We start from the raw sequence: 12,539 nt of genomic DNA, 5'->3' as shown, positions 1-12,539 counted from the left end.
CTGCTGTTTTGGCATATGAGCCCAAATCTGAACATAAATTCTTCCCACATAATCACTATCTATTACCCTGGGGACTATCTAAACGCCATATTTTCCGGCATGGGAACGAGGGAGGATTAGCCCCATCGTGCCCGGGGGCAGGGGTCCAAAAAATTAAATAAAAACCACCACCACCACCTCCTGGGAAAATAAGCTCCTATCTTTAAAACAAGGAAAAATCATTAAAAAAACAACCTTTAAAACCTATCATCATAAGCTAATAATCATATGGAATAAAACTGGAATTTGGGGTTCCACACTGCAGGGGTCCCATGGATTGAATGCAGGCGTTAATCGCTCTAAAATCATGGAGCATTCGCCATTTACCAAATTTTTACTTGATAACAAAAACCGGCGAATTCCAGGGGCTAGTGGATTCTTCCACATGGCCCGCCTGGTATTGTTCCTCACATAAGTGATACAATACAAAAAACTTCTCCTGGGGCAGTGGCCACTATTCCACCCACACAGGGGTACTGGTTAGCCATACAAGGGAAAGGGCAGTAAACTCAGGCATGAACATTACAATATGAACAAAATGAAATAACTAAAAAAGGCTAAAAATAAAACGCTGGCCTCAGTCAAAACACCACTAGCTACCAAAACTTGGCAAACAGCCAAGAAAAAGGGGGGCCTAACTACACCCAAGCAAAAGCGGCAAAACTTGGCCAGGCACTAACAGGCCCGGCCTCAGTCATAATTGTTAATTTGTGATCCCAATTTGCTTAACAAGTCTCTTACCCATAGGGATACAGCAATATCCATGATATAGGGCTTAAGGAGAATCTCCTTTCCCCCTTCTCTCGGAGTTATAGCAATCCATCGGGTGCTTTGTTGAACAGCCTGCAATCCGCCCACTCCCCAAATGGCTGGCACTTCAAACTTGTCCCAGGTGAATGGCCACTGCCAAGCGGAGATGACTGTAACGTCAGCTCCAGTATCCGCCAGTCCCTCAAGGGGGATACCGATAAGCGAGCTTCCTCATTAATTCCCTCTGGGCATCAGGATTATCTACCTGCCTCTGAATAGCGGCGAACTGTCCTGCTCCATACAATTGCTCGGGAGTATAGGCCTCCCCCAATGCCTGCCTCTGTTGTAATGCTTCCTGTTGAAATTCACTATCCCAAATAACATACTGCGCGGGGCTTAAAAGCATCCTACAAGGATCCTTCCAATCTTGGGGGAGCATGCTATATCCGTTTGCAATCCCTTCTAATATGCCTCGGGTAAAGGTGGATTTCAATCCAGACTCAGTAACTGCTCGTCCCGCCTCTCGGAGAACAGGATAGGGGAGGGCTGTGATCTCCCCTTCAGCCACCCCCTCTGCGTTGCCAGGGCAATGTGTCGCTGGGAACGCAGCCAATAGCTCCCTTATCTCTTCGGAGCTCTGTCCTCCCTCCTCCTTCTCCCTCTGTAACATTGCCTGAAAAGGGGACAGCTGATAATTTGGCTGTGAAGAGCCATCCATACCCTGACATGCATCATGGCACTCGGGTACCGCCACAGGCGGCTTAGGGGGCAAGATCCGAGGGTAAGGAGGGGGGGCCGAAGGCGCGGGGGCGAGAAGGATAGCCCTGGATGACGCTCCAACCCTGATTGTTTCCAGAGCCTCTGTGCATCGCTGCCAAAGCAGGAGCCACTGCACGCGGCTCTAGGCTCCGGCGTGCAGTGTCGCTATCGTTATCCAATCATCTACTGACAGTGACCCGTGATCCGGGTACCAAGGACATTGGCGATTGATTTCAATTAATAGCTTTTCTAACTGACCCAGGGAAACTGGCCTGCCAGTTTGTCGTATGATATCTTGCAGCTCTTTCGCATGAACCGTCTGCCGAGCTGACAATTCCCCATACTCACGAAAGCGGGGCTATTTAGCGGTCGATGCATGAAGGCTGTTCAGCCGGTGAGCAGGGGAATCACGTCGGGGTCACCAGATGTAGCAATGAATGAAGCCAAGTCAGTCAGTCTGTTCCGGTGGAGTGCCCCAAGCGGGGGTTTTCCACGTCTTTTATTATAATGGTTACATAAATCATTCTATTATGCGCATGTGCTAACATAAGCCAACTACTTCGCCCCCTCCCCTGATTGGTGCCTTATGCCCTGTGTACTCCAGAAATATGCACCCGGTCGGCGCTTTATCTATGTGTCTCCTGATCGGGAGTGTGGGGGTGTGGGAATCACTTCAGCCGCTCTAAATCCGGGGGCGGCATTCCAACCCCCTTAGCGCTTAGGAAGTGTAACATTCCTACAAAGGACAAAGAGGTTCTTACACCTGGAAAAGCCTGTATAAGGCTGATGCCTCATCTCCATCTGGTCTTCAATCCTGCTTCTTACCTCTGGTGGGACTTTGCTACAAGCTGAAGTTCTGCACAAAGGACTAATGACCCATCCCAGCTGGGGATGTACTCCAGAGACTTGATTTGACCCTCCAGTTTATGCCATCACTGTTACAAGCCTGAACTAAGAACTTTGCCATTACTGTATGTAATTGATTCCATCTAACCAATTCTAGCTCTCATCTCTACCTTTTCCCTTTATGAATAAACCTTTAGATTTTAGATTCTAAAGGATTGGCAACAACATGATTTGTGAGTAAGATCTGATGTGACCTGGGTCTGGGGCTTGATTCTTTGGGATCGAGAGAACCTTTTTCTTTTACTGGGGTGCTGGGTTTTTATAACCATTCATCCCCAGGACAAGTGGCACTGGTGGGGATACTGGGAGACTGGAATGTCTAAGGAAATTGCTTGTGTGACTTGTGGTTAGCCAGTGGGGTGAAACCGAAGTCCTTCTTGTCTGGCTCCACACCTGGCTGCAGCGCTGGCTGTACACCTGGTCTGGTTGGGGGGTAGCGAATGCAGCGCTGGTGATCCAGCGCTGCTCATCAGGTGTGGACACACACCAGCGCTTTAATTGGCCTCCAGGGAATAAGGAGATGTCCCAGAATTCCTGTTCAGCCACTCTGCTCATCAGTTTGCACTCCACTGCTCTGGCCTCAGGTGACCCGCCCCTTTAAGTGCCCTGGGAATTTTAAAAATCCCCTTCCTGTTTGCTGCAGCCAGGTGTGGAGTGCAATCAGTTAATCTTTGCAGGTGACCATGCCTCCACGTGGCAAACGAGCCCCAGCATGGAGCACTAGCGAGTTGCTGGACCTCATTAGTGTTTGGGGGCAGGAAGCTGTGCAGTCCCAGCTGTGCTCCAGCCGTAGGAATTATGATACCTTTGGGCAGGTATCAAGATCCATGCTGGGTAGGCGCCATGAGCGGGATGCGCTGCAATGCAGGGTTAAAGTGAAGGAGCTGCGGAGTGCCTATTACAAAGCCCGCGAGGTAAACCGACGCTCGGGCGCTGCCCCCACGACCTGCCGTTTTTACGGGGAGATGGATGTGATACTTGGGGGTGACCCCACTGCCAGTCCGAGGACCACGATGGACACTTCTGATCAGGGTGGGGGACAGGAGCAGCAGCAGGAGGAGGAGGAAACAGCGAGTGAAGCTACTGGGATGGGGAAAGACACCCCAGAGTCCCAGGAGGCATGCAGCCAGGAGCTCTTCTCAAGCCAGGAGGAAGGTAGCCAATCCCAGCAGCCAGCAGTTGCTGAAGGACAATCAGAGGAGCGGGTTACCGGTAAGCTGCTTTTATTTTCAGGGTGGAAATGTTTCTGGAGAGGAGGTGGGGTTTGGGCTGCATGCAGGCATGCCTAGATGTGGAATAGCCCATTGATGTGGTCTATCACTTCGCGGTAATCGGCTGCAGTAATCTCCTGAAAAGTTTCAGCCAGAGCATGGGCAATGTGCCTGTGCAGGTTTATAGGGAGAGCCACTGTGGTCTTTGTCCCAGTCAGGCTAGCAGCGTCCGCGCCACTCTGCCATGAGGGGTGGGGACCATTGCTGCACACAGGCAAGCTGCGTAGGGCCAGGCGGAATCCGCATTGCTGTAGAAGACACTCCCTTGCTTCCTGGTGATCCGTAGCAGCGAGACATCTTCCAGGAGTAACTGCTGTGGAAAATGTTGGGAGACTGTTTAGTGCAGATCCCCTGCAGCTGTTTGCTGTCCCCAACGTGCAGAAACCCTGCACAGCCCTGAAGCAATCTCAGTACCCCTTACTCACCATTTCGTGGGTCCTGTTCTGCTGTGTGCTATTATTTGTTATGGGAAAAGTATGCTAAAGTGAAGACTGTAAACTCCTTCAGTGTGTGGGAATTACTGTCTGGATGAGATAATGAACAATGCTACCCTGTTAACTATTGCCATTTTTGCCTTCCAAAAGTGACCTTTACTGCTGGACTGCCTAGCTCCAGCACTGCTCAGAGACGGCAAAATCTAAGGAAAAAGCCGCGCAAAACCAAAGAAGACATGCTGAAAGCAGTGATTGATCACTCTGCTAGAGAGAGTAGGACTCTGCAGGACTGGAGCGACAGGGAAAGCAGGATCCGCCAGAGGAAAGCAGGATCCGCCAGAGAGCGCAGTGGCCAAGAGGAAGAGCACAGAGCAGCTGCTAAGCATCCTGTCGCGCCAAGCAGACTCTATGGAATCACTCGTAGCCATGCAAGCAGAGCACTACCATGCTACTCCCCCGCCCCCCCGTCCCAAAGCTTTTCCCCTTGTGCCCCAATGTCAGCTCAAACCCCCCTTCCCTAGCATCCAGGTTCTTACCACCACCAGCTGCCTCCAACACCTGTCGTTCACCAACCAGCCCTGAGAACTACAACCATTACCCTCTGTACTCAACCCCCATCACCATGCAGTATATGCACCCTGAAGTGCAGCAGTCATTGCACAGCACTCCAGACAGGACATATGCAAACTTGTGAATGTACAGTACACCAACCCACCACCCTGTCCTCTTATGTTCCTGAAATGTTGTGTGTCTGTCTGTCAAGGAAGTTTGTTTCTTTTCAATAAAAGAATTCTTGGTTTGAAAACAGTCTTTATTATTGCAGATAGTGGAAAGATACCTTAGCCCAGTAAAGAAACAGGCACTGCAAATCATTTTAGGGAATAATAGAATCCTACCACTGTAACCACTGCACTTCACTCCCATGCAAGGCAACAAACATTACTGTTGGCTTTCAGCCTCAAATTCTTCCCTCAAGGCATCCCTAATCCTTGTAGCCTGTGCTGGGCCTCTCTATTAGCCCTGCTCTCTGGCTGTGCATATTCAGCCTCCAGGACTTGAACCTCGGTGGTCCATGCCTGACTGAATGTTTCACCCTTCCCTTCACAAATATTATGGAGGGTACAGCACACGGATATAACCTCAGGGATGCTGCTTTCCCCCAAGTCTAGCTTCCCATACAGGGACCTCCATCTAGCTGTTAAACGCCCAAAAGCACACTACACAGTCATTGGCACGGCTCAACCTGTAGTTGAACCGGTCCTTGCTCCTGTCAAGCTTCCCTGTATAGGGTTTCATGAGCCAAGGCAGTAGCGGGTAGCGGGGTCTCCAAGGATCACAATGGGCATTTCGGCGTCCCCTACTGTGATCTTCCTGTCTGGGAAAAAAGTCCCTGCCTGCATCTTCCTGAACAGGCCACAGTTCCGAAAGATGCGTACATCATGCACCTTTCCAGGCCATTGTGTAAATGTCAATGAAACGCCCACGGTGATCCACAAGCGCCTGGCGAACCATAGAGAAATACCCCTTCCGATTAACATACTCGGATGCGGGGGGGGGGGGGCAGAATAGGAATATGCGTCCTATCTATCGCCCCTCCACAGTTAGAAACCCATTTGTGCAAAGCCATCCACAATGTCCTGCATGTTCCCCAGAGTCACGGTTCTTCTTAGCAGAATGCGATTAAGTGCACTGGAAACTTGCATCAACACGATTCCAGCGGTCGACTTTCCCACTCCAAACTGGTTCCCGACCAACCGGTAGCTGTCTGGGTTGCCAGCTTCCCAGATTGCAATAGCCACCCGCTTTTCCACCGTCAGGACAGCTCTCCATCTTGTGTCCTTGCGCGCAGGGTGGGGCGAGCTCAGCACACAGTCCCATGAAAGTGGCTTTTCTCATCCGAAAGTTCTGCAGCCACTGCTGCGTCATCCCAGACTTCCATGGCGATGTGATCCCACCACTCAGTGCTTGTTTCCTGAGCCCAAAAGCGGCGTTCAACGGTGCAGAGCATTTCCGTGAATGCCACAAGCAATGTAGTGTCACACGCGGCAGGCTACTCGATATCGTCGGACTCCTCACTGTCAGGGCTGGTCTACCACTCGCACTCTGGCGGGAAAATCGCCTTCAATGCGCGGCTTCACCGCGTAGCTGGTAGTGGCTTAAGTGTATCTTATCACCCGTCCTCACGGTCGCTCGCGATGCCGCGATCGGCGTCCGTGGCTCCGCCGTGGAAACTCGCTGATTGGTGGAGTTCGAGTTCGACAGGGCTCATTCGAGGATCGGATCGATATCGGCGTCTGATGAGGCGATGATATGTCGATCCAGCTCGATGCTACCGCCCGATGTGGTGGCGTAACCTCACTTTGGAGCTGAAGGAAGAGCTCAACTGCCAAAGGACACTCATCAGCACAGTCCTCAGCAGCTCGGGCTCCATTTCCCACAGAAATTGTGATTAAAACACAGCAAGCGACTCACAAGCGTGGCGGAATAACTGTGACTGCTGGGATGTGAGCGATGCACCACTGGGCGTTGGAACAGGAAGCAGAATGACCCGCACACTTCCTTCCCCTTCCCACAATACTCAAGCGCCAAAATAGGACGAGGTGCTCTGTGGGATAGCTGCCCACAATGCACCTCTCAATACAGCGCTGGAAATGCTGTCAAGTGTGGCCACACTGCAGCGCTGTTAGCTGCAAGTGTGGCCACACACCAGCGCTGTCCCTACACGGGTGCATGGCCAGCGCTGTAACTCCCAGCGCTGCAATTTTCATGTGTAGCCAAGGCCTTGGAGGTGGAAAAACCCCAGGCTTGGGCTGTGACTGCCCTATTTGAGCAATTGGTCCTGAATTGGCACTCTCAGTTGGGTCCCACCAGAACCGCCTCATCACACCCTGTTCTAACTAATATTCTTTACTACTGACTTCCCTTTTCTTCCTTATATTTTATTTGGAGAGTGTTTCCTACCAGGGAGCCATTAGTAGGGTCCAGAGCCAGCCCCATCTCCTATATCAAACTCTGGCTAGTAGGTATGTGATAAGCGTGGCGACCCTGCCTCGTCTGTCATCTGGGAGACACAAAGTTTCTCTCTTTCTACCCTCTGATGCTGCCTGGCTGCTCTAAGCTAGGTGAGGTGGGACTCTGTTAACATGTGCCTCTCAGAGCTTCCATTTCCCTGATGCTGCTGTTCCGTGAATAGTGGGGTTGTGAGTGGGGCAGCAGGTACTGAGTGTTGGACTCTTGCTCTTTCAGGGGCCAGTGACCTTCGAGGAGGTGGCTGTATATTTCACCAGGGAGGAATGGGCTCTGCTGGACCCTGTTCAGAGAGCCCTCTACAGGATGTCATGCAGGAGAACTATGAGGCGGTGACCTCGCTGGGTAAGGAGTCCTGTCCCTGGGTTATTAGAACCTGTGGGGTCTCTGAAGAACCTGAGCAGTAATAACTTTATACCTTTATTCATCATACAAGTTTTGACAAGTTTCCTTGCCCCCCTTTTTTTGCCTTATCTCCCACCCACTAGTACCATTTTTGGACATGTGCCTTTTTGGTGCTGTCACACATTTTAAAATTGCATTGAATGTATCCTTATTGGCTACATTCATAACTACATTAATCACTGTCGCTTTCATGCCTTTTCCTCATTTTAAGAGGAAAATATGCTGCCTGTGGAATTCTAAATTGAGTAAATAGGTGTGTGACTCATGCATGGCTTGTGTGACAGTCAGATGAGCTCTTTTAGGAGAGCGTGTAATGTTGCCGTTCAGGATCCCATGGCTGAAGGGATAGCGAGCCGTGGGAGGGACGGAGGCGGGGTAGTAGATATGCCAGGACATGGGGCGGGTGTGTGCAGGGTTAGAGCTAAGAAGCAGCAGGGAGGTAGGAGGCTGTGAGGCGGCGAAAATACAAGAAGTTCTCAAGGTGCGGGAGGTGGTGCTGGCTGAGAGTAATGGGAAGAAGGGGAGGAGTGTGGGGAAGGGCACCCAGGAAGTGGGGTGGGTGGGTCAGTGGGAGGAGGAGAGGTTTGGGGATTTGGAGCTGTGGGGATCCCAGACCTTTAACCCCAAATCCTACGAAGCCTTGTTGCGTTAGAGCCTCCACTCCAGTTTTATTTCTGTTCAGTTTCACTTTATTATACATTTTTTCCCCAAATATTATTATTTTAACTCTTGACCTCCCTCTCCTCATTACCCCCTCCTCACATAACCTCCCCATCTCCTATGCACAGCGACCCGGCCACCGATCCTGAGTCCTTGCTGCATCCTCCCTCCTATAGCAGGGCCCCTACCCAGGCACAAATGGGCACCGTCGATGATGTCACAGGCTGGTATAGTCTGTACAATTTTTACACCTATAAGATTACATATTCAAGCCCTTCACACCAGTCGGGCTTATCTCTATCTTGCCGATACAGTCTGTTCCCCAGTGTTCCCTTCCCAGCTCTGATGCCGCAGAGCCTGGCCTGTGTCCCTGTTCCCGTTCGCCCCTAACCAGCATTCATGGGGCCTCATCTGAGACACTGTGTCCAGTTTTGGGCCCAACACTATAAGAAGGATGTGGAAAAATTGGAAAGCATCCAGCGAGGGCAACAAAAATGGTTAGGGGACTGGAACACGTGACTTCTGAGGAGAGGCTGAGGAACTGGGATTGTTTAGTCTGCAGAAGAGAAGAATGAGGGGATTTGATAGCTGCTTTCAACTATCTGAAAGGGGTTCCAAAGAGGATGGATCTAGAGTGCGTCTTCACTACCCGCGGATCGGCGGGTAGCAATCGATTCTCGGAGTTCGATATATCGCGTCTCATCTAGGCGTGATATATTGAACTCGAGCAACGCTTCCTGTCGACTCGGAACTCCACCACCGCGGCGGTGGCGGAGTCGACGAAGAGCCGCGGACGTCGATCAGCGGCGTGAGGCGGGTAAGTAATTCGAACTAAGGTATTCGACTTCAGCTACGCTATTCGGCGTGTTCGAATACCCAGTGTAGACCAGGCCTAGACTGTTCTCAGTGGTAGCAGATGACAGAATAAAGAGTAATGATTTCAAGTTGCAATGGGAGAGGTTTAGGTTGGATATTAGGAAACACTATTTCACTGGGAGGGTGGTGAAGCCCTGGGATGAGTTCCCCACGGAGGTGGTGGAATCTCCTTCCTTAGAGGTTTTTAAGGTCAGGCTTGACAAAGCCTTGGCTGGGATGATATAGTTGGGGATTGGTCCTGCTTTGAGCAGGGGTGGGACTAGATACCTCCTGAGGTCCCTTCAACCCTGATATTCTATTATTCCAATTTCCTTCCCCCCTCCAGTTTGACCCCATTTATAGAGTAATAGTCTCAGCTATACCTTAACCAATAATTGTGCTGAAATTTAACTAACCAATTCTAACATATTGTGACATAATTCTCTAACCCAGGCGTCGGCCTTTCAGAAGTGGTGTGCTGAGTCTTCATTTATTCACTCTAATTTAAGATTTCATGTGCCAATAATACATTTTAACGTTTTTAGAAAGTCTCTTTCTATAAGTCTATAATACATAATTGAACTATTGTATGTAAAGTCAGTAAGGTTTTTAAAATGTTTAAGAAGCTTCGTTTAAAATTAATTAAAAATGCAGAGCCTTCTGGACCGGTGGCCAGGACCTGGGCAGTGTAAGTGCCACTGAAAATCAGCTTGTGTGCCGCCATAGGTTGCCTACTCCTGCTCTAACCAATTATAAACCACTACCCTAATTAACTTACACCTGGCAACATTAATTATACAGGAGAGAGAAACAATTAGAGAACCAGACCGATTAACAATGTAAAAGTGGTGGCCATAAAGATAAAGCAATACAGAAATGAGGGTTTCACAACCACAACCATAGATAAGTGATTTCTTGCCATACAGAATGCTATCAAATTCAGGTTTCTTTAACCATCTTAAGATCCAGACAGGACTGTCTTCCTAACAGCCCAGTAGCACCTTATTTCAGTGTGACTGGTTTGGGATGTGAGGATGTGACCCTTCGCTTCCCAGCTTATGGCTGCCTGCTGTAGCCAAAGGCCTTAGCCTAAGAACAAGGCCTCAGGCTGTCCTAGTGAGAGAAGGCCCAGACACAGGCACACTGTGATTTTGATTCTTTGTTTTCATACTCCTGTAACTAGCTAACTGATAAAAATACACCTAAGTGTGTGGGGAAGGCTTTGCAGGCAGGCCTGAATATCGCCATTCTAACAAAGGGTTCTACCCCTTCCCCCATGCTGTGTCTGTCTTGTCTATTTAGACTGTAAATTCTTCAGAGCACGGGCCATCTACTATTCTGCATTTGTACTGTGCCTAGCACAATGGAGACACACTGTTAGTTGGTCCTTAGGCACTTAGGTAATGCGTATGATTAATAATAATAATAACTCTCCTGCCACTTGGAGCCAAGGAAGCTGGTCTTGGGATGTTACTGCTTAAAAATGATCTGAGCTTAAAACCATGGACTATTCTTTGTGACAAGTATCCCACAAATTCCACCGACCTCCCTTGTTTTCTTTGTCTGGCATAGGGTTTCTAAATTCCAAACCTGATGTGGTCTCACAGCTTGAGCAGGGGAAGAGCCGTGGGTCCTGGACCTCAGGGTTCTGAGAAAGAAGTGCTTCCAAGAGCTGCCTGCACAGGTGAGGACTTGGTTAAAGCAAGTCAAAAACTGTCCGTGAATACAGGAAACATTCGGGATGCCCTACAAAGACCTTGTGAGCTCTCCAAGTTCAGGATTGTTCCCTGCAGATGTGGAATAATTAGGCAGATGTCACTCATGGCTTCCCACCTATCCTGACTAACAACTGGCAGCAGATCCCTACCTGATCCCACTTTCCCCCCTCCATGTTCTGGTGAAATGCAGACCAAAACTGATCCCTTCCTCTCTCCTCTGGGAAAATCAGCTCCTGATAGGTTTGATCTCTCCTGCACATATTTTGGTTTGTTCATCCCTTTTAAAATTCCTGTCTCTGAGATTTCCTTTCTCTCAGGCACAGGGAGTGACCTATGTCTGGATTCTCTCTGTCTCCCATCAGGTGATAGGATGGCGCGTGAGAATGAGATGCAGAAACCCCAGCAGGAAGATGCTGAGCAAGGAGCACCACATGGGACGTTATCAGGAAGACCCAAAGGGAATGTTTCCAGGAGTTGTGCACTCCAAGAAACAGTAAAAGCCTCAGAGACTCAGCAGAGGCCAGAGGAGAACTTCAGTAGCCTCTCAGACCTTATTACACGTGAGAGAATCAACTTGGAAGAGACAAACTACACATGCCATGAGTGCGGGGAAAGCTTCAGTCAGCGCTCACACCTTATCACACATCAGAGAATCCACACAGGGGAGACGCCCTGCACGTGCTCTGAGTGCGGGAAAAGCTTCACTTGGCGCTCAAACCTTATCACACATCAGAGAATCCACACAGGGGAGACGCCCTACACGTGCGCTGAGTGCGGGAAAAGCTTCAGTCGGCGCCCAAACCTTATCACACAACAGAGAATCCACATAGGGAGACGCCCTACGTGCGCTGAGTGCGGGAAAAGCTTCAGTTGGCGCTCAGTCTTATCAGACATCAGAGAATCCACACAGGGAGACGCCCTACGCGTGCGCTGAGTGTGGGAAAAGCTTCAGTCGGCGCTCACGCCTTATCAGACATCAGAGAATCCACACGGGAGAGCAGCCTTACGCGTGCGCTGAGTGCGGGAAAAGCTTCAGTCAGCGCTCAAACCTTATCACACATCAGAGAATCCACACAGGAGAGACGCCCTACACATGCGCTGAGTGCGGGAAAAGCTTCAATCAGCTCTCAATCCTTATCAGACATCAGAGAATCCACACAGGGGAGACGCCCTACACGTGCGCTGAGTGTGGGAAAAGCTTCAGTCGGCGCTCACGCCTTATCAGACATCAGAGAATCCACACAGGAGAGCAGCCTTACACGTGCGCTGAGTGCGGGAAAAGCTTCAGTCAGCGCTCAAACCTTATCACACATCAGAGAATCCACACAGGAGAGACGCCCTACACATGCGCTGAGTGCGGGAAAAGCTTCAATCAGCTCTCAATCCTTATCAGACATCAGAGAATCCACACAGGAGAGCAGCCTTACACGTGCGCTGAGTGCGGGAAATACTTCAGTCGGCGCTCAAACCTTGTCACACATCAGAGAATCCACACATGAGAGACGCTCTACACATGCGCTGAGTGCGGGAAAAGTTTCATTGAGCACTCAGACTTTGTCAGACATCGTAGAATCCACAGTGGAGAGAGACCCTACACATGCTCTGCATTTGGGAAAAGCTTCAATCAGATGTCATTCCCTATTAGAGATCAGAAAATCCAAATCGGAGAGAACTGTAAGAAATGCCTTTATTAGGGCTTCCCAAGGATTTGTTTT

The 12,539-nt window shown here is 49.9% G+C and overlaps 1 protein-coding gene across 1 annotated transcript in view; it reads left to right on the top strand.

The window, feature by feature from the left end:
• Positions 1 to 12,323, top strand: part of LOC120381576 (gastrula zinc finger protein XlCGF49.1-like) — a 75,692-nt gene extending 63,369 nt beyond the window's left edge. The window contains exon 2 of the mRNA XM_039499740.1: positions 11,735 to 12,323. Coding sequence (XP_039355674.1) covers positions 11,735 to 12,323 — 589 coding nt within the window. The remainder of the gene's footprint in view (positions 1 to 11,734) is intronic.
• Positions 12,324 to 12,539: the final 216 nt, after the last annotated feature.

Source organism: Mauremys reevesii, linkage group 14 (genome assembly GCF_016161935.1).
Source record: "Mauremys reevesii isolate NIE-2019 linkage group 14, ASM1616193v1, whole genome shotgun sequence".
NCBI classification, from domain to species: Eukaryota; Metazoa; Chordata; order Testudines; family Geoemydidae; genus Mauremys; species Mauremys reevesii.
Note: the sequence above shows the minus strand (reverse complement) of the source record. Positions and strands in the feature narration are given on the sequence as shown.